The following is a 22,614-nucleotide window of genomic DNA, read 5'->3' as shown; positions in this document are numbered from 1 at the left end:
TTATATATAGTAAGATGTGAAAGTTATATTGATGGTCCTTCCTAATAGAAATTCCAGTAACTTAGGCACAACTTAAATTTTTCAATATTAAACTGAAATTGTATGTTTTAGGAGCACGTGGACTGATCTCTTAATCTGGTATATTGACATTAAGTTTACTCTGATAATATTGAAGTGAAGTATGGATCCACTTGAAATGTTCCAGTGGAACATTATGGCATTTTGGTTTAGTACAGAACACAATGGTGGCCTTACGTGGGTGTAGAATTGTATTTACTTTGTAGTAGATTATAAGTTATAGAAAGTTATAGTTAATCTTATTCAGGCAGGTGTACTGGAGAATGTAGCAGAAGAGGAGGATATGTCACTCAAGTTATCCTATGATGAACTATTCAAGATATGTGGGGGAAAGACTGCTCATAAGTAAGTACAAGTACCATACTGCACTTTGAAAAAAATCTTACAAGAGCAATGGCTCAGTGTTACGTATTTAGTTTGGGAGTCAAGATTATGTACTTTGTGGATGGAAAGGGTCTAATTTCATGAATTAATTATTCAATAAACTTAGGCTTAAGCCTAACTCTCCAGTTGAAAAGTAGAACTAGTGAAAGGTGTTTGTCGTCTTGAGGATGCCCAGCCAGGTGTAACAAGTGTGGTGTCAGTGTTGGTTGTTGTGCAGTGCAGTTTTAAAGAGAGCCATTTGCCCCTGTAAGGGGTCTCGCTTGAAACACCAAAAGTTTTTTTTTTTTTTTTTCTCCTTTGTTAGCTAGCATGACCAAACCAGGTAAGTTGATTGCTTGTCAGTTGAACTGAGCCACATTCAGAAATAGGGTGCCTCTATTCCAGACTATGCGTGCCATCATCCAACAGTCAAGTTCTGGATGCAACAAATAGATTGGAGCATGCACAGCAATACCAGTGACATAGCAGCTAGCTACAGAATTCTGTTATATGTCCCTTTGTGCATAACTTCAAAGGTGAAGGTTCTGGAGAACAAAACTGAGATTCACTTTTCATATTTCACTTGTTTGTTTCATATTCTTTAAGTGATTTGAATTCTGTTACTTTAAGGTCAAATGGGGAAGGTTATGTTTAAGAAAAATGTACCAGTGACTATTTAAGGGGATCGGCCACCTAAAAAACCCAAAAAATCTTCAAAAAATTTGATTTGCTGAAAAAAATTCTATGGCTTCGTATAGGGTTCAAGAATGTGTCCATGAAGTATTATGCTAAAATTTGCCTTATTTCTCTAGTTATGGCCTCAAATGTAACAATAACTATATACCCATAAAGCACCAGTAGCGCAAATGATTTAGTCTGGTATAGTTTTTGCGATATATGTTACGAAAGCTTCCTTTGAAATGAAATGTATAATGTCAATAATATCCTACTTGGCACCTTTTTTGTTATTCCTAGCCATGACAACGCACGCGTCATGCCATGACGCCAACTGTGGCCGAGAGTTGCCTATAAACTTCCAAGCTAGAGGGTCAAGTTTTTCACGCTCGCTAGCCTTGACTGAACTCTGTATTTTCTGAGGTGTTTTTGTTTTTTCACCATGCCTAAAAGGTCCAAGAGTTCACTTCATGCTTCTAGAATGCGGAAAAGCCAAGTGGAAAAGTCCAGGTGAGAATTAGAAGAAAGAATTCAAGAAATTAGTGCCATAGAGGGGAATGGAGCGACGGAGAGAGAGAGAGAGCTGTTGCCCAGCAAACGGTGCAGGCAGCGATCTCTGCTGACCAGAGACCAACCACGTCCACCCCTAAACGCCTGTTTATTCGTTCGTCACTACTGAAGGGCAAAGATATTTTAGAAGAAGAAAGCAGTAGCTCAGAGGCTGATATTATAGACGATCCTGAAAATAAAATGATCATAATAAGTGAAGCAAGACTTGATGAATTACTTGAATCACGAATCCCTAATTGTGAATGTAAAGTAATTCCCAGGATCCATTTGGCAAGGGATGGATTCGAGACACTAATAAAAAAAGTGTAGGCGACTATGATACCCTAGAGTAATACCTTGCAACAAGATCAGACAGGGGGGGACCAGGGACCTAAAATTTATAATAATGTGTCTTAGGCACATAAATAATCAATTAATATTCTTATTTATAATCATTTTGCATTAATTAATACCCAAAAATAAAAATTAAAACCATAGAATTAATTGTAACACAGTCTTTGAAGGCCCTTTTACTTTTTTTATGTAACTAAAACTTTGAAGGCCCGTTTCTCAAAACATAAGTTTTTCGCCTTTAAAATGCATCTCCTCCCTTAGTATTGGACCAATCTAAATGAAATTTTAAATATAACATGGGGAAACATGGTAGATTAATAAAATGCCGGGGATTTTTAATATTTTGAGTTGCTGAGTTTTGGTCATTTTTTTTCTATCATTTTTCCAGGAAAATTTCATAAAAAAGAAAAAAAATTCATATCTCGAAGAAGAATTGAAAAATCAAAAATCCCTGGCATTGTATTGAAGGTTCATATGTATTTTATATGTGGTTCAAATCCCATCCCTTAAAAACTAAAAGCAAAGGAGAAGATGCATTTTGAAAATGGCCAATTTTGGCCGAAAATTGCTCTGGCGTCACAAAACCTAAGGTCATTGACCAAAAATTTTTTCCCCAGAAGTTCCACATAATGTCCTTAAACAAACCCCCTATATATCAACAACCTGTCATTAAAAAAGTGGGAAACCGGCCGATTGCTCATATATGTGCATGAAATTGTGTTGAATGATTGACTGAGTAGGTAATTTCATTGGGTGTTTACTAGAGGGAGCTATGATTGTTGACAAAATTGTGAAGCATACTCTAAGAAAGAGACTCGCTGTCACGTGCTTTGACAGCATCTGGCTTCACCTTCTTGAAAACCTGGGGTCTGAAAAGATGAAAAGCACTAAGATGAAAAACACAAAGGCACATGCTCCCAACTGCTCCACTACATTCGCCAACAACTGCTATTGGCACTTGGTTGGAAAACCAGAGATGGAAGGTCATGAGAAGTTTTAAGGATCAGTGGAGAAGGTGAGGAATAGTTATCTACACTTTGGAAAAACAACACCCCACGATGGTGTAATAGCAAGAATTACATTGCTGAGAAAAATGAATAAAAGTTAGACAAGGACTGCAAATTCCCACAACCTCTCTGAATGAATCCCTTCTTTTCTGTTTTGCATTGCAGTCAAAATAGCCACATACATCTTAGTGTTGTGGCATCCTTTTGGCCCCATTTGCAGTTCTCTCTCTTATCCTCACTTTATAGACAATTTAATTTAGAAGAAGCTGTGAAGGCCTTTAACTTTCCAGAGGAGTCCTCACAGTAGATTGCCCTGAAGAAAAAACCTGTTGTTGCAAAATAAAGGGCCAGCAATATTAGCTTATAGTATAAAATTTCCAGGATTTGGGAATATAAAATGGTGGTAGGTTCATTACCTATGATATACAGTTAAGTATACCTTAGTTTTACCAGACCACTGAGCTGATTAACAGCTCTCCTAGGGCTGGCCCGAAGGATTAGACTTATCTTATGTGGCTAAGAACCAATTGGTTACTTAGCAACAGGACCTACAGCTTATTGTGGAATCCGAACCACATTATAGCGAGAAATGAATTTCTATCACCAGAAATAAATTCCTCTAACACTTCATCAGCCGGCCAGAGACTCGAACTTGGGCCTAGCGAGTGTTAGTCCACAGCTCTACCGTGGTGTATAGTTTACACATATTAATGGATAAATTGCATGCATGTACAGATCCATTTAAATTGTCTACCCAGTGACCATGCTAAATTATTTGGCATGCATCTAACGTACTGTTAAAGTTAGCTTACATCTTCAGGCCATTGGGTGCTGTCGGCATTCAAAATTAAATAATGATGCTTGGTTGACCTGATCCAGATGGACTGTTTCTAATAACCTGTTTTCCCGTAGGATGCATAAGAATGTTTGTGTTCTTGTCAAAATTCCTATTGCTGTGTCCTTGGACACATGGTGTAGCTATGTCATCTACAGCAAGCAGAGATAGAAATATTAGACTTTGTAGGAATGAGTTTTGTGTAAACCGAATGTATTTGATTAGCCATGATGGACACGTGTGTGTTACGTGTAGGGGTATTGAGTGTTGTTTTTCTTCTTCTTGCGAAGAATGTAAGGGTGGGCTGATGAGAGAATGAAAGTGAGAGGCTGATAGGATACCTAGACTGTAAGATAGGTCCAACCATAAGTGTACTCATTCTATTCCTTCTCATAGTGTTTCTCTCTCTCTCTCTCTCTCTCTCTCTCTCTCTCTCTCTCTCTCTCTCTCTCTCTCTCTCTCTCTCTCTCTCTCTCTTCCATTGCCCAATAGGGCTGATTCCTTTTTCACTCTTGCTCAGCCTTTAATGCTCCCTATGTGGTTCAGGGGATAAAAATAGGTAAACTAGAAGATATTAGTTGACTGTTATCATCAATTAGGCATTTAACACAGTATATTGTTGCTAAAGATCACAGTTCCTCCCCATAGTGATCGGCCTTTTTTGTTTCCCCTGTGAGAAAGCAAGTGACGGAGCCTTCGTCTGCCTGTACCCCACCGTCAGGGCTGCCATGTTAGTCTACCATCTCAAAATAGACTCTTTCTCCAAAATATTTATTCGATAGAATTAAGCACTCACGCATTATAATCATTAATGAGAGTGACAGTTATATACGTTGTAGTGGTAAAAGATGGTTAATGTCTGTGGAAGTAAATTATGTTTTGTGAAGTTGTAAATATGTTCATAAATTTGATTTATTTTCTTTGAGCCATTGTTCACAGGCCTTGGCCAATAATGGACTCTCCAGAGGAATAGTTGTGGAAACATTCGCCCCTTGTTTAATGAGTCTGACTGAAGCTCAGTGAATTGGTGCCTATTGGCATGCTGAAGTAAAAAAAAAAACTAAAAACCTCATTTGGGTAGAAGTGTGATATTTTTTAGGTAACCATTTGGAAAAAAAAGAACACTTTTCATGTGTATGCTGGTGTACAAGGAGCTACACACACACACACACACACACACACACACACACACACACACACACACACACACACACACACACACACAGTGGACCCCCACTTTGTCGTGCTGCACTTTTTCCATGCTTCACTTTGTTGTGGATTTTTGTGGAACATATCTTTCACTTATACAGGAACTTTCACCAATTTGCAAATTTTTCATAGATAGTATTCACTAATTACTGTATTTTCATTTTGTTTTCATGACTCAATACATTTTTATGATAAAAAATGATTAACTAATTTTTAAATGTTAATATTAATGTAAGCACAGCAAAATATCTATAAAATGTTTAATACAAAATAAATAAATCTTTAATACAAATCACAAACTTGTTAAGCTCATTCTGGACCCCACCCCTGAATGATAGGTGGGCCCCAGAATGAGCCTAACAAGTTTACGATCTCTCTCTCTCTCTCTCTCTCTCTCTCTCTCTCTCTCTCTCTCTCTCTCTCTCTCTCTCTCTCTCTCTCTCTCTCTCTCATGTAAACACATATATATAAAATGTTTACAGTAATACAAATTAAATAAATCCTTAATACAAATTGTAAACTTTTTAAGCTCATTCTGGGACCCACCCCGGAATGATTGGTGGGCCCCAAATGAGCTTAACAAGTTTACGACCTCTCTCTCTCTCTCTCTCTCTCTCTCTCTCTCTCTCTCTCTCTCTCTCTCTCTCTCTCTCTCTCTCTCTCTCTCTCTAGGGTAATGTAAGATGTATTTGAAATGATCTTACTGTACTGTAAATTGTTTATCGATGAAAGAGCATACTGTACAGTATCTGAAATATTCGCTAATTATTTTAATTTTATTTTCCAGTCTGTTTTATTGAAATGCAAAAACTTGTAATTATAGCATGGAAAATATGAAAAAATGAATGACTAACATCACGTTTATCTATAAAACTATACTGTACAAAACAAATAAACATGCATAAAAAATCAATCTTTCTCTTATCTCAGAGCGAGAGAGGAGAAAAAATACATACACACTAATGACAGTAATTGTTTTTGCCAACGTAAAAGGGCAATGGAACGACTTCAATACTATGAGCGAAAACGGCTGTGCTTGTGTATATAGGGGTAACTTGATTAGTTTTCAAACATTCTGTAAAACAATTGTATTTAATTTGTATTAAAGATTTATGTAATTTGTATTAAACATTTTATAGATGTTTTGCTGTGTTTACATTAATATTAATATTTCAAAAATATTTAATCATTGTTATATGAAGTTTAGGGGGTATATACTTAAGAGTAACAGTTGTAGGTTTTATAATTTTTTTTTTTTTTTTTGGTTATGGGTGATATTCTTCGTTAATTCGACTTCTGCATTTCTTTTACATTCTTTCTACCCTCTTGAGTCGGAGTAATACAAACAAACACCTTCATTGTATGGGTTTTATTGTCCAACTAGCTACACAGTCTACACAGTCTCGTCCTATGGCTATGGGGGCAGGTTTGTTTATACAGTACTGTGGTATGCGAACGACTGACCCAGCCTTCGGTGATGCCTGTGGGTAAATTTAAAATCAAGCTAATTATAAGAGACAAAACTGAGAATCATATGTTTAGACTAGTATTTTAGCAGTAGAAGGGTACTGTAATCAGACTGGGTGTTTTGGGGTGTATTTTTGTTTGGAATGATATGAAATTGTTTTAGTATAATAATCTAAGGTATATTGTATTTTTGTGTGAACTATTAAATTACGCAGTGAACTGTTAAAATAGGCTGTTATAAATGTTTTAGTGTAAGGGGTATAGGGTATTTGGCAGTTATAAGTAGTTATAACCATTTTTAGAGGAGATTTTACATTTGTGGATTTTGCTTTTTCGAGGTGGGTCTTGAACCTATCCCCTCGAAAAAGTGGGGAGCACTGTATGTATGTATTATGCATACAGTATTCAAGTGATTTGTTTGACTCTAGATTTAGTTATTTGCTTAGGGGGTAATAGTAACTGTATTTACTGTCTTATATGTGTAGGTTAGAGAAAATAAAGTTTTTCTGTATTGATAATCATCAAATTAACTGTGTGGGTGTGTCTTATGGATTGAGGATAGATTAGGTTGTTGTTAGGTAGGGTTGATCCAAAAAATTGTCTACGTGACTTAAAGAGGTACCTTGCCTGAATTGTAGATTGTTTGTAAGCAGAACACTTTTAAATAAAATAAGGATAGGTAGAGATTGTTGTGATTTACTCCCCAAAAATTGCTTAACTCGACTGTTGTTCTCTCTCAGTGCATTCAGCACTTGTTCCCAATAAAGTAGAAGCACAGCAATGTGATCCTGTTGAGTTATGTAGGGATTTTAGACATAGTATTCTAGATACTTTAGTAGTTTCTGAATCGTGTCGGTACTTGAGGTGATCAATCTGTTACTTACCCTGTACCATCATTTATTCCTTCTGTTTCTGATGTTAACCCTCCACTTGCTCAGGCTTCCCCCCCCCACCCCCCCCACTGCCTCATATTCCTCTTCCACCACTTCTTGTGTTGTACAGATGATCCCTGCCATTCCCTCGGCTGGGTCATCTCTGGAGTCAAAGCTTTTGTCTTCTTTGGAAGAGCAAGGTGTGTGATTCATCTGTGCTGCAATGACATCTTGTAAGAACTGCCTCCCTCCCAGCCATGATGTCATTGCTGCCAGTCCCAGGCTCGTTACTCTGTCAGACCCCTGCCACCCCACCATCTCAGTCTGCAGATTTGCTAGTTTCTAGACTTTATGGATTTCAACCCCAATTCGGATGATGCTTCAACAGTTTTTGGGCTGATTTGATTTGCCCACATCTTTTTACTGAGGGTGAACCTGTTGAACGGTGCTCGCTTTTGTCTAATTCAACCTCGGTTCCTTTGCAGGCAAGTAAAAAGTTATTTATATGATTCTGGTAAGATGCGTTTTGAGGCATAATTGAAAGTGTTATCCCTGAGAGCAGGTTATCAGAATGTGATTGCTTTGATTCCCAGTTTCATGAAATAGCAGAGAATGTGGATCTCTGGAAACGAAGGTAATTTGGCCTAATAGTGAGGCAGAAGCAGCTTATTACACCTGAAGGAGAGATGATTCTTGATGAATTGTTGAAGTATTTACCTTGCCTTGATAGATCTGTTTCTGATGCTTTGGAGAAATGTCATTTGATCCTACAGGAATGTGAGTCTACACTGTCACTGAAGAACTATAAAAAAAAGTTCTATCGGGTAGGCCTATGAGTCCCGCAACCTGAGACAGCCACATTCACAACCAGTCGTCACTGTGTTCTCCCAGTGAATGCTGAGATTTTCTTATGTGCATTATTTTCAGTTGCTCTGCTGGAGGATCATTGCTCTCCTGTTGTAGTGTGCCTCTGTATGGCAGTACTTTCTAAATTTGAGAGTTTTAGGGGGCGAAGGCCTGGCTTGTGTGCGCGCTTGCTTCCTTGGTTTGTGGTGTGTGATTCATGCAGTTGCCCTCCTTTGTCTGTGGTGTTCCTAGTCTGCAATTCAATGTTTGGGCCTTTGTGTGTAGTGATTAATGGGTTCTTTGGAGAAAAATAAGCATCAGGTTAGGCGATGCCCCCAATAGCAGTAGATCCGCAGCCCATGTGTATCCTCTGTCGGGAGATACACACTGGGGTCTTCCTGGCAACCACTAGGTTAGAGAAACTGTCGGCCATCTGATTACCCCGTCAGGTGAAATACTACTTGCCGGAGGGTGCCTTCACTACCCCAAGGACCTTAGATCCTACCATCTGCAGGCTGGGCAACAATGTTCCATTGGACAGGTCCAAACAGCAGGGTAGAGACAGAACAGCATGGAGCCTATGTTGGTGAGGACCCTTTGAGCCATCTCCTGGCTGTCAGAGGAATGGCTCATAGAGGTCAAGGAGGCATAATCTGAGAGAGACGGCAGTCATCAAGGAGCTAAGGAGCTTCATGGGCTTTCCAGGAAGGCTTTGTCCTACATTGTTTGGTAGGTGGGCCATGTATGGGCCAACTTCATCAAGCAGAGGGAGTCCTCCCTGGCGGTGGTGCATTAGCAGATTTCCCAGGAAAGTTGGTTAAGCCTCCAGAACAACCTCCTGGTGAACTCTCCCTACTACTTCTTACTGGATCTAATGTGGGAGGCCACTGAGATACGGAGAGAAGACTTGCAGAACATGGGCTTCTCGCAGGCTTTGTCCCTGAAACTGACGCAGACAGCCAGAGGTATGGGGGGTAGGCCCTCAACCCACATTAGGCAGTGTCCCTCAGAAATGTGGCACCCATCTCCCCCCTGTCCAAGATAGTGCAAGCAGGGACAGAACAGTGGACCAAACTTGCATCCTTCCCACAGGTGAAGTTGGAGGGATGCCTTGGCGGACAAGTGGATGGTGTGGCAGCATTACAGGGCGGAGGAGTAGACATTGTCAGTTCTCAGGTAGAGGTACAGACTACCCTGTGGCTCTGTGAAACCACCTCTAACCCAGATCCCAATCCTTTTCCTGCCCTACTGGGCTGAATCACTGATGAAGAGAGCCCTCAAAAGGGGGCAGTGGATGTGGCAAAGGACGACTCTTTAGGTTCTACAGCCAACTATTCTTGATAGAGAAGGCTTCCAGGGTGGGTGGTAGCCGGTGATAGACCTATCGGCCCTGGATGGCTACCTGCAGCAATAGCCATTTTGATGGAGACACCATAGTCAGTCTTTGTGTCGATTAGAGAAGGAGACTTCATGATCTCATTAGACCTACAAGACACCTGCCTCCACAAACTAATCCACCTGACCTCCAGAAAGTATCCTCACTTTGTCTCCTCACATTGTCTTCAGGCACATGAGTGTCAGGCTAGGAGCCATTTAGGGAAACATTGAAATTTCAGGGAGTTGGGCTTCAGAGGAGAGCAATATGCATAGAAACTACCCAGAGCTTTTGGTGGTGTAGAAGTCTTGTGCAAGTGGAACATCTATTCAGAGACAAGATGATTGCACTCTACTCAAACAATTCAACCTCTCTTGTCTTACAGAAGGAGACAAGGGGCACAAAATTGAGAGATTTGTTCAGGCTGGCAGAGAAACTTCTTTGGGCAGAGTCTGGGAGCATCTTTCTTTACCACAGTTTGTCCCAGGAAGAACCAATGTCATCACAGACCAACTCAGCTGGAAAGGGCATGTTCTTCTGTCAGAATGGTCTTTTCATCCACAAATCTGTCAGAAGTAGTGGAACCTTTGGGGATCCCTGAACATTGATCTGTTCTTGACTGCCCAAAATACAAAATCCAAGTTTACTGCTCTCCATACCAGGATCCTTGGGCATGGGCAGTTGATGGTTTTTTTTTTTTTAAGAGTCGTAGACTCTAGACCTTTACATTTTCCTCCATTTGCACTTTTGAGGAAGGCACACAAGTTTCGAGCTTCAGAGAACACAAGGATGACAGTGATAGCTCCTAGGTGGCCCCGGAGGGAATGATTTCCTGAGCTGCTACTTGTGGTGGTAGATGTTTCTAGTTTTGCACCATTAAGGAATGATCTCATAATCTCATTTGAGAAGATTCCATCAAAACCTCCACATGCATTGTCTAACCACATACTACTAGGGGACCCACATGACCAAAAAGGCCTTATTTTCGGAGTACCCATCATAATTTAGGCACAAGATCAGACCTCATTTTTTGGTTAGTTTAATGTCTCTAGATTGACAATCCAGAGGTCTGCTTGGAAATCTCTCTTGCAAACATATTGAAAATTCCATTTGAAAAGGTGTACCCACTTGAAAATAGGATCCGAAAACGACAATGATTAAATTGTGTTTTTTGCTGTAACTTTAGACTTAGTCAATATACAACAATATTTTTTGTGGCTAAATCTATATTTTTGATGTTGAAAAATCATTTGAAAACATTTTCAGTTGTGTATCTATCCTTATCTTGGAACCCAAGATGGCGGCCGTCAATCATCGATATCGTCAAATGCCTTTTTTTAGGAAATGACTAATAAAAGTTGTTCATATAAGCCAAAAATCCTTAACATCAATGGTAAATGGACATAAAAAAGAATCGGTAGCTACTAATGTTTAAAATTGTTGCCTATTTGGCCACATATATGCTAATTTATTCATATTTAGTTATATTACTCATAAAAGTATTATTTTCAGTTTCAGCAACACAAAACTTTTCACAATTTATTTTGTCATAACATTACTTAACATTTTTATGGCTAAACAAATGCTTGCAATATCATATATAACATAAAGGTTAGGCCATTAATCAAGAAATCATTAGGTAGCATCCTTGAATTTTAGATTGTCTAAATGATAAAAGTAAAAATCTCAAAAACATAATCTATGAAGCAAAATACAGATGAAAGAAAAAAATATTTTTGAGTTTAAAAAAAGTCTGAATATTTTTTACACATTAACCTTGGTGGATTATATATTGAAATTTTTACTTTTCAAAAATCTGATAATTATTATCATTTATTTTTTTACATCACTTGCATATTGATATTTCTTATGTACATTGAAATTTTATAGAAATGGAAAAATATCACAGGACATAGCCTACACTTTAAGCAATCATTATTGCTATCGTCTCTTGAGTAACCATGGTTCTACCACATGTGAGGAAGTAACATTTCAATTGAAATTACTAAATTAAATCACATTAACAATGTAAGAAAATAGTCTGATGCCACAGCAATCCTAAATTAGTCAGTCGCCATCTGAATCCATAGCAGTTCGAGCACACTTTACCAGTTTTCCACTGAATTTACATCCAGCTGCACACTTGAAACCTGCAGTAATGCATGTACACTTCCTAAGACATCTGCTTTTGATGCATTTGCAGTAGCGGCTGCCAGCCACCTCTGGAGGTCTAGGTGATTGTTCCATCATTAATGGCACAAGATTCCTGTCTGTTATTGTTGGACCAAACAATATTGGGTTAGGCAGTCTGTATATAAAAAGTTGATATAAAGCTCAAAGAGCATGCTGATAGATTGCATCTTCTGTAGGAGGAAGATGCCGTAGATCTCAGAAAGTTGTGCTATATATGTGTGCTCTTGCTTCATTCAGTGTTCCATCATGTTTTCCATATAACCTCAAGAAGAACGTCCGGCATGACTGTTTTACTTAGTCAGTCACTTCAAATCCACTGTGGTCCAGAAGAGTCATCATCTCCTCTGTTGATGACTAGCTACCTTGAAAGCCTTCTCTTGCCTTTAGCACATGGAAAGCGTATGGTACCACAACCACTTAGCACATATCCACAGAGAAATGCTGATGTAGCCTGTTCAGGTGTTATGTTGTTCTTCTTACCCAACATCAAGGCAATTTTTTGACAAGGCAAGTAAGATGCATCTTTTTTATCCAGAGTTTTCTCTGACTTGGAATGCAGATGCTTTGGTAGAATGCCAAAACAATGACATCAGAGTCTGTAGCCTGAATGAGGGCACGAGTATAGCCATGGTCACGAACACAGGAAGCCAGATGAGCAAGTAAGCATGTCAGTTTCTTGATGTTCGTCACATAGAAGGTTAGGAAGCATTTGGATTTCACCTGGATGTATTAAGACAGGTGTGTCATTCAACCCTCCTAGAATCAGTGAGACATTATCAGGAATAAATTTCGGGAATCTTTCTCCAAGAAGTTTCCAGGAATTTTTCAAGTGCCGCTTTATTTTTAAACATTTGAGATGAATGATTTCCATGATGGTATTTTCAAAGTTTCATGGACCTCATATGTATGACTAGCTTCCGGCTTTCTTTGCCATCTGTCTCACTCAGATGTCTTCAGACTCATTTCTTTGTCATAACAGTCTCCTACGAAATGCACCATGTCACATTCTTTGGGTTTTGACTCCAACTTCTGAATACAGTATATCTCCTTAACCTATCACTGAATGTGGTACATCCTCTATCTTGATGCTGGTGAATGAATGCCATAGTATCCACAAGCATAACTACCTTAGTTTTCTCATGTGGGAAATGATCTCCAATTCAAGAATCGCCCAGTTGGCTCTTAACTGCTGCAATGTATTCTGATTTGTTTCCTTTCCTCCTACTGTAACTGTGACCATCATCATTTGGTTCAAGGAGCGAGGTTGGATACTCTTTCCATTCATAGCAAAATGCATCAGCATCGAAACTACGCAAGAAGTGCAAGTTCCAAACAATGTTGTTCTGTTCTTTATGCAACTTTGCTGATGTCTCAGATTTGCCAGATTTATTACATTTTGCTAATGCCTCAGTTCCTTTTTGTTTTGCATAAATTAGATCTGCTGACTTGCATTTTTCTCCAGTTGCAATATTCAGCAAATCAGAAGGTGTGGAGGTGATTGGATTAATGAGATTGAGTAATCAGCTGTATGATATGATTAACAGCTGCTCGATCTTTTTGTGCCTGAAAAGATCCTGGATAGTTTTCAGCTACTGTATCTTTTGTCATATGTACCATAGATTTCGTCTCCTCAGATATAGCTGTAAGTACTGGTAATGCTTTCAAGTGTTTCTCCCTAGCTGCTTCTCTCTGGCTAATACCTTTAAAGAGTTGTGTCTTTGCCTCTGTGTTATACGTCTTTACAAGGGCCATATCTGTCCAAATGCCATTAGAATAACCTTTGGATTCATGAATTGTAAAGTGACCCTTGCAGAATTCTGCAGTAAGCTCTTCTGGTAAGGTTCTCATTGTGCGCAAATAGTGAGTAATACATGCTACGTTCTTTGCATGGCCAGCACAAACCATATATGGCAACATTTTTCCTACTTCATCAAGACACTCTTGCCATTTACCAGCTCTTTCAGCTTCAGTATATCACTTGAAGATCAGAAACATTTCAGTACTTATACATTAACCAAATCTGTGCTGTAGGATGCCCTTCTAATGATTCATCAAACCTCTGAAGTTCTTCTCTTATTCTGTGGACACTTGTCAGCAGATTTGCATATGCATCTCTGATATATTGATTGTCTTGTTCCCCAATGGCATCAGCAATCTTCTGGATGCAGTTCATATATGAAGTAATTGCATCCAACTGTTCCTCATTATAACTGAGACTCCATACATCAAAGGCTTCCCAATATAACTCCAACATGGAGTGTGCTCACAAAGTCTAAATTATCTATAGCAAATTATGTGAATTTACCGTTGTCAGTGTTACTTGGTATGAAAATGCCATCATCATCAGCTGATTCAGCTTAAATGTAATGTACTGTTGGGTGTCCTGATAACTAGCACAGTTACCAAATCTGTTCAACATAGTTACTACTGCCTCGCTCCTAGTCTGCTTCATTATATGCAAAGATGTCCCAGTGTGCTTAGGTAATGGCATGCCTCCTATAACTGCAGCAAAAACATCTTAAGCCAGATTGAGGATTTCTCCCTATTAACATCGTCAAGCTCGACTTTGTCTGAACCATCTTCTAACAAATGATGGTCTATTACTAACCCTGCCAAAAAATTGTAGAGTGACGTTGGTATAAGTTTGGATGCTGTTTCATAAGAGATTTGAATATTAAGTGCTTCAGTTTGCCTCATAATCCTGATTCTTTTTTATTCCTCCTTTAATTCCTTTTGTATAATTTTAGCAGTGATAAAATATTTTGTTGTTACTTAGTGATGCACTAAATTCAACATTATCACTATCATCTCCTTGATCATAATCAGAATGATGGTCATCTTCTAACTGTCTTATTTTTCCCATCAAATAATTTATTGTCATAGTTGAAGAACATATTGTAGAGTACTTTCCTTGTTGGGGTACAATGATAACTTTCTGACCATGTGACTTATAATAAGACTAAAGTTGTTGTTTGATTATAGAACATTTATGTTGTTTGATTATAGAACATTTATAGTATGCAACTGCATTTTCAAGAAGCCAGTCACGGTATTTTAAGCAGAACACACTCATCAAGATGAACATCTCAGGATCTTCAGTTAGTTGGTCATTTATGCACGTTAGCAACCAGTTAATTCCAATGTCAGTAAGATTTGTTCTTGATTCTGATGATGAGGTCGGAGTTCGTTTATATTTAAAGAAGTAATTTCTGTGGTACCAGAAATCAGCACCATATCAAGGCAACTATTTCCAAACACTTGGATCCTGTGTAGAATCACTTTGTTATCAAGCCTTTTTGTTTTCTGGAAATTTACTGTTTCAAGTGATAATTTATGTGACTCATTTTTGTCCCTAACTTTACCACAAATAAAGCATTCTTCTTTGTAATTTATCCTTAGGTTATCGTAGCTTTGACGCTTTGTAGTAGTACTATCACAAGGCTCAACATTTGAAATATCTTTATCGGTGGGACTTTCGTCTCGTGTTTGAGATTTCTGGTTAAGTTTTTTTTTAGTATATGACTTTTTACATTATCCATGATATTTAGGGTTCTGGATAAAATCATAACTATTCACCTTATTTTTCAATCTCGTTGATATGTCATCTTTCCTGTTACCAACAGCATTTTGCAGTGATGGTAATCCTTTTTCTGTCATATTATGGAGTGCTTCGCTTCCTGATCTCTGGCATAGGATGCACAGAGAATAGTCTGTGTTTGAAAGTTTGCGTTTACGAGTATTAGAATCCATTTTGCATCATTAACCTTGAAAAATATTGAATCTAACTGTTAGATAACTTGTGATTAATGCTAACTGAATGCATGAAATTAATATTTTGGCAGTCAATCAATAAAGAGTGTAAACTGTTATAAAACGGCTTATGTTCCAAGGTGAATACATACAAATGCTTCAGTTAATAACTGAAATTTCTTGTTTGATCATACAAAACTATGTTCAGTTTCAAATAACATCATTCCATATGAGATATAAAAAAAAGTTATGACAATATGCTTAGAAGATTTGTATATTACTGAAATTGAAAATCACCCTTTTATGTGTAAGATGTTCTGTGTCATATCAGTCCAGTTACAATAATTCAAATAGCTACTAATCTGTGATCAGGAGCAATTACTTCATCCATTCATATCATTTTAGTTCTGGTGAAATGGAAAATTAGTTGATAAAAACAACTTTTAAGGACCATTTAACAAAAATTATTTAGAAAATTCAGATTTCATTGTCGGCCATCTTGGAATCCAAGATGGCCGACAAAGCTAGTTTCATAAACATTTCCAATGAATTTTTTTACCCAAAAAACATATTTACACTCTAATAATGTGTTATTATGCCTAATGGATGTAGATATACAACAAAACATAATATCGTGTTTGGTGGATTTTTAAGGTAAAATCTTTAGGGTATGCTACTTCAAATGAAATTTTCAACATGTTTGCAAGAGAAATTTTTGAGCAGACCTCTAGATTATCAATCTAGATACAGTTAAGCAACAAAAAATTTAGGTCTGCCTTGTGCCAAATTTATGATGGGTCACCTCCGAAATTTGGCCCTGGGGTCCCCTAGTATACAGACTGTCAGCAGTCTCTTATGTGCTAGAGGCTTTTTGAGAGGGGCTAGGGAATCAATCCTTCTCTCTAGAAGGCCCTCCACACTTACTGTATCAGCAACAGTGGTTGGTTTATCAATCTTATGCTTGTCCAGAGGGATATCCAGCACCCATACCTCTATAGAAAACCTGATTAAGTTGGTCTGGTATCTTAGGTACCTAAAGCAACTTTGTGTTCGAGCGATTAAAGGGTATCGTCGTTCTATGGTATCTTCAGTTTTGCAATGTGCTAACTTGAATATTACCCACAATTTAGAATTGAAAGAAGTGTTCCAACTTTTTGAGCTGGAAACCCCAAAATCTTTGGTTTAGAATGGAATTTGGATGTTAGCTTTAAATGTTTGATGTTACCACAATACAGGCAGTGTCTGACTTACAGCAGGGGTTCTGTACCAGCAGCATGCCTAAGTCAATTTCTGCCTTTAACGGCAGTTATGAAGCAGTAACTAGATACCTATTCTCATTGTAAGTGATTACAGCGCCATAACTAGATACCTATTCTTGATAAATGTATTTGAAAAAGCGCTGTAAGATTGGAACACCATAAGTCGGTGCCACCGTAGCTCAGGGCCACCCTGTATTAGCCTTTGAATAAAACCTCCATTAAGAACTTGTCTTTTGAAGACTTTCTTTTAACTCTTGCTATAGCTATAGCTGAGTGTATTAGCTAGTTTCAGCCCCTTTCTTGTCATGTGGGTTTTGTTCAAGTGGAGGCCTGGCTCTCTTTTCTTCCATTGTTTAGAGACAAAAACTTCGTCAGAGCAAAACCCCTTGCCAGATTTGTGACAGTGTGTAATTTAACTGCTTGAGTAGGCAATGAAGAGGAGGCTCTGCTATGCCCAGTCAGAGCTCAAAGGACTTGGACAGACTTAAATCTTTAGGAGGAGGAGTTAAGAATTTATTCTGTGGTGTTAGGAGGCCTAACACTCAATTGTCCAAGAATGCTGTCATTTTTCTTGGTTGCTTATTTAAATCAGTGCACCCAGAGCTGAATCATGGTTTTTACCGTTTTTGAAAGTAATGCCTCGTGATGTCCATGATGTAAGTACATCTCTCAATTTCCTTAAAAACCTTTTGCTAGAGAAGGTTGTCAGTGCAGCTCAGTGGAGGCGTAACTCAGTTTTTGCCCCTCATGTTTTGCGAGATATTGGAATTTCCTATGAAAATCATAAAGCCCTTACTCGTATCGTTGCAGCGGTGATAATTTTCTCATGAACCAAATATGAAAGTAATCTTTCTCTCCTATCATTAGTTTGTTAGGAAATCCTGGTGTGGAGTTGGGGAGAATGAAGGTACACTTTGGTGTCTAGGAACGTACCCTCATTTAAAGACAATTGTCTTGAGTTTTGGACTGACATTTCGGGCTTTCAGTTTCGGAACATGAGCCACTGGTAGTCAGTGAGATATAGTTTTCCCTGCAAGGATCCTCTGATGCGGGCCTTACACCCCGCTGGTGGCGGAGGTGACCAGGAAGGATCGCAACTGGTAAAAATATGTTTAGAAGCTTTTCCTCCTTTTAAATAAAGCTTTAATTTGCTTGGCTCAGCGAATGTTTTTTCTGGGTCCACTAACCCACCATCCTCTTTCAGTGTGGTAGTCAGCTAACTTAATAAGTAAGAATCATCCCGAATAATGAGAATTTTTTTGAGGAAAATAATTATTTGGATACTTACTAGTACTGTTAAAGTTGAAACCCACCCATCTACCCCACATTTTAGGTGGTCAGGAAGAATTCTGAGAAGAATGCAAACATTTTAATATCACTGGTGGGAAAACTGGTGATCCTGGACAGCCCATCCAGGTCAGCCAATCTTTATGCTTTTGTTTATTTTGAATGCCAATAGCACTAAACAGCACGACGTAAAGTAACCTTAGCAATAGGTAAGTATCCAAATAATAAATTTTATCAAAATTCTCATTTGAAAGATGTTATGATTTGTGACTTTACATTGACTACACTTGTATTGAAGATATTCTAACTCCAGTACTGTATTATGTTTCAGGTGCATTATACTGTCTTTACATTATACCATTACACTATGTATTGCAAGAATGTTTGTCTGATATCTGAGGAATTGAAGTGAAATACAGTTTTTAAACTTAAAAATTATCCAGTGTGTGAGAAGGTCCACTATTCTTACTTTCATTTTCTTGAAGCTAAATCCTTTCAATGATGGATACTAAAGTTTTGGTGTTTGCATACTGTAGTTCAGTTAGCTGAACTTTGTTTTTCTTTTGATTAGCTAAAAAGAAATAACTTGAGGTCCTCGAGTTAAGTCACATTTCTTTTACAGAGGTGCTCGTCATGGACTAACCATGACTGCCAAGTTGGCAAGGGTCAAACAGCAAGAAGAGGAACTCTTAGCAAAATTGAACAAATCAGGTGACAAGAATTCTCCAGAAGCTGTCGAGGTAAGTGGTGAAAAAATTAAGAAATCAAAGAGAAAAGAAATTTCCAAAGCTTGTAGTGATGAGCATTCTCTTCTACACAAAGCCATTAATGGTTTCACAGAAAATGCTGACCTTGAGCAATGTTCTAGGAAGCACAAAAAAGAAAAGAAAAAGAAAAGAGATAACACAGAATATGATACTGGTACTGATGATAAAGGTTTTCCTGGCTCTGCTGTAAATGTTGATTGTGAAGTCGAAATAGTGAAATCTAAACTAAGTAAGAAGGAAAGAAAGTTGTTAGCTAAAGCAAATGGTGGTGATGATCCAGTCAGAAATGAGAATGAGGTTGAGAAAAAGATGAAAAAGAAAAAATGCACTGAGCGTGAAAATTACTATGATGCTAATAGAAGCCCTTTTATTGGTGAACCTACTGTAATACTCTTTGTAATGGTGAAACACACTATGAATTAAATGAGGAAGGAATTGTGACAAAATTAATTGGTGAAATGGAAACTGAAAGGAGTGACATAAACAGAGAGGGGAATGTTATAAAGAACAATTCAAAGAAAAAAAAAGACAATTGTGAAAGTATCCTTAATGTAACTGACACTGATGAAGCCAGCAAATTGAGGCTCAGTAAGAAGGAAAGGAAACGGCTAAGTAAACTGAATAAGTTGGTAGAAACTGAAGGACTGGTTAATTCAAACACAGAGAATGAAGTGGAGGTAAAACCAAAAAAGAAAAAGATAAAGTCCAGTCACAAAGAGAAAGATGGTAACTTTGAGCATGTAAATAAAGAGAATGATGAAGGTGACATAGTTCATGATGATCATGTTCTGAAGGAAGAACACAAGAGTAGGAAGAGAGAGAGGACTGAAAGTGTGGTAGGGGTGGACTCCTCAAGGTCCAATCAATTGAAAGATGGTTCTGTAGTGGTCAGTGACGAATTAGGGAATGAATCTGTTAGAAAGAAGAAAAAGAAATGCAAGCGTGAAAGGCAAGAAAAATAGGAATTTAAGACTTGAATACATTTATACTGTAAAAAATTAAAATATTTTGACGTTTTTTAATACCGTGAAAGGTAATAAAGGATTTCCTTTGTGAACTAGTATGATTTTCACTCTTGACTTGAAACTGCAAGTTTGTTTATGGGTAATTTGTTTTGAATTTCACTGTAGGATTTGCAAAATGAAGTATCAGGGGCACTTAAAATTTGTGCTTGGCACTGTAAAAGGTACTTTTCTTTGATTTAAGCCACTACAGCATGTGAATAAAAATTAACGAATGATAGATTCATGAAGCCCATTATCCAACTCATAAGCAAGTTAGTAGTTAAAATTACAAGCAACTAGAGAGTAAGAAGTGATATTTAAATTTTGAAATTAATTTACCAGTCAAAGAATGTGAGGAGTGCAGAGGACAGCAGACTTAAGGAAAAACAAAATTAATTTGTTAAAGTACTGTAAATTCCTATTAAGTATCTTACTTTCTTGATTTTCAAACACCACTGTGCCGTGCAGCTAGCAATACTAACTCCTTGTGAGGTACCTTGAAGGATTGCCAGTGTCAAAAGGCTACACACAATAAGGTAGAAACTTATATAACCAGCAGCTAAAATATTTTGTCAGTTCAAGATCTAAGGGCAATTAATCAGATATATAATCATTCTTAATATAAGATAATCACCATGATTGCAACCATAAAAGCAAGTAGGCATTATAGACTGTAGTTGGCAGAGTCTTCAGTTGTTAGATTCATTGTTTATGAAAGTTTCCATGGTTCCAAATGAATAATGAGCTTTTGTCACTTGTTGATTCATTCTAGAAAGGTTCTTTTTTTATTGTTACAATTCAGTGTATATTCTGGTCGTGTATTTAGTAGAAGAGGATAGGTGCATTACAATTCAGTCTCATTTATGGAAATTTCCTATTGTAAAAATACCTAACTGCAGTCTGTGATAGTAGTCCTATCAGCCTGGTATCAGCATCTTAGCAATACAGCCCAGTGAGAAAGAAAGGCGCAAGGGTGCCCAACCTTTTTCATGCGTGATGATTCCATATGAAAAATGAAGCTCACCAATTCATTTTGAAGATGAGTCTTGAGATTCAGTTCTGGAGGGGTACTTCTTGGTGAGGCTCATAAGGAGCTTTGAAGGTCTAGCATAGGACCCCAGCCAGGTGGTCTTGGTTAACTTCAAGGAGCACTTGTCCCACAGTGTCAGTGTAAATTAGATATCTTTCAAAGTACTCGGAATCCAGTTAATGTTATTCAAAAGGCCTGCTGGAGAACAGCCTTGTATCCCTTCACGTTGGTAACTTATAATTTTATATGTAAATGGAGGAAGATGAAGAAATCTGGATAAAGATAACAGTGGCATTTGCCAGATCAGCATCCCTGTTATCACTTTGTCTTACAGTGGCTTCAGTTGTATGTGAAAAAAAAGAAATCATTCAGTTGTCACCTGATGATCTCCAAAAAGGAAGATGAAGAGAGCCTAGACTCATGGACTTTATAGAAATAAGGTTGCTCAAGTTCCTTGTGAACCAAGAGGGTCCTGAGACTGACCACCACAAGAAAAAGAGGTCCTTAAACCATTCCTGCTATGGCCACAATTGGGCTGTTAGGATCATTCTGGTGTCCGCAAAGGCATGGTGCTTCATTAAAGCCTGCTTGCCTAACAAAAGTACAAGGAAGGAAGGCATACACATCCAGGCTGTCAAGAGTTCAATACCATAACTACCTTCAGTAATTCAGTATGGTTGAGCTTAGCAGGCACTGGAAGTTTGTTATTTATTCTAGTTGCAAACAGGTTCGCCAGCTGTGTGCCCCAAAGACACGAAAGAGCCCTGTATACTCCAGAATTGAGGGAGAACCTGTCCCCCATTTACAAAGACCATGTGTTGTGATATTATGCCTCCCTGGTACGAACCATGACCTGATACATTACATCTTTCTCTTCTGCCCGTATAAAAGTATCCACTGCCAGACAACATCCTGAGCTTCAGAGTGGATTTCTACTTGTTTGTTTCGGCACCCTACCTCACTGAAGGAATGCCTTATATATGCCATGGCTTGACTATGAACCCATGGAATATGTTTTCATGCTTGAATGTAAATATACTTTAAAGTCCTTTCAGCCTCATTAGCCTGAATATTTTTTGTCTAATTTTACTGGCATGACAAATAGGAAGAGGTATGATAACTGAGACTGGGATTCATATCATAAACTAAATAGTGAGAGCTGCGGTGGGATTGTCAACCACCCAGTAATGTTTGAACATGAGACTTCATGAAGGTGACTATTCATGTTGATATCTCTTAATACTGGCCTGTGGATCCCAGGGGTGATTTGGTAAGGGGATTGGATTTTTGATAGTCTGTCAGGTTTGCCTGCCAAAATGATTGGAATTAGAATGATTGTGTTAGTGTAAGATCTCCCAATAGGTAGACTTAGCTTAGTCATTCTAATCATGTTGGTGCCATCCCTTTTTGGAAAGGTGAGGAGAGGAAATTTGGGAGTTGGATCTTACTGATGGAATTGGCTTCATGGATGGCTACTATGTTTAAGATTTTCATATGGTTTAAATTTTCTTACATATCCATGAGTATTACCCCTGACCCCATAATGTTGACCTGGCAAATGATGACTGCTGGTTTGGATAAGGGCATTGTGGCAATGGACACACTACAGACAATTCCTATATGACCTCAGGGTAGAAATAACCTTATTGCACTAATATGGATCAGTCTTGAAAATGATTATTAGCTAAATTTTT

The 22,614-nt window shown here is 38.0% G+C and overlaps 2 protein-coding genes across 3 annotated transcripts in view; both read left to right on the top strand.

Moving 5' to 3' along the window:
- Positions 1 to 19,939, top strand: part of LOC136855117 (G patch domain-containing protein 4-like) — a 120,785-nt gene extending 100,846 nt beyond the window's left edge. For both annotated transcript variants that reach the window (XM_067131960.1, XM_067131961.1), the window contains exons 4-5: positions 326 to 423; positions 18,742 to 19,939. In XM_067131960.1, coding sequence (XP_066988061.1) covers positions 326 to 423; positions 18,742 to 19,309 — 666 coding nt within the window. In that variant the 3' untranslated portion in view covers positions 19,310 to 19,939. The remainder of the gene's footprint in view (positions 1 to 325; positions 424 to 18,741) is intronic.
- Positions 19,345 to 19,848, top strand: LOC136854829 (protein FAM133-like). The gene has a single exon (XM_067131366.1). It carries the CDS (start codon positions 19,345 to 19,347, stop codon positions 19,846 to 19,848), a length of 504 nt encoding a protein of 167 aa, XP_066987467.1.
- Positions 19,940 to 22,614: the final 2,675 nt, after the last annotated feature.

This window comes from Macrobrachium rosenbergii, chromosome 30, assembly GCF_040412425.1.
Source record: "Macrobrachium rosenbergii isolate ZJJX-2024 chromosome 30, ASM4041242v1, whole genome shotgun sequence".
In the NCBI taxonomy this organism is placed as follows: domain Eukaryota; kingdom Metazoa; phylum Arthropoda; class Malacostraca; order Decapoda; family Palaemonidae; genus Macrobrachium; species Macrobrachium rosenbergii.
Note: the sequence above shows the minus strand (reverse complement) of the source record. Positions and strands in the feature narration are given on the sequence as shown.

What these genes read in the sequence shown, in the direction of transcription:
- LOC136854829 (XM_067131366.1), top strand. Translation starts at nt 19,345, where the DNA reads ATGGAAACTGAAAGGAGTGACATAAACAGAGAGGGGAATGTTATAAAG.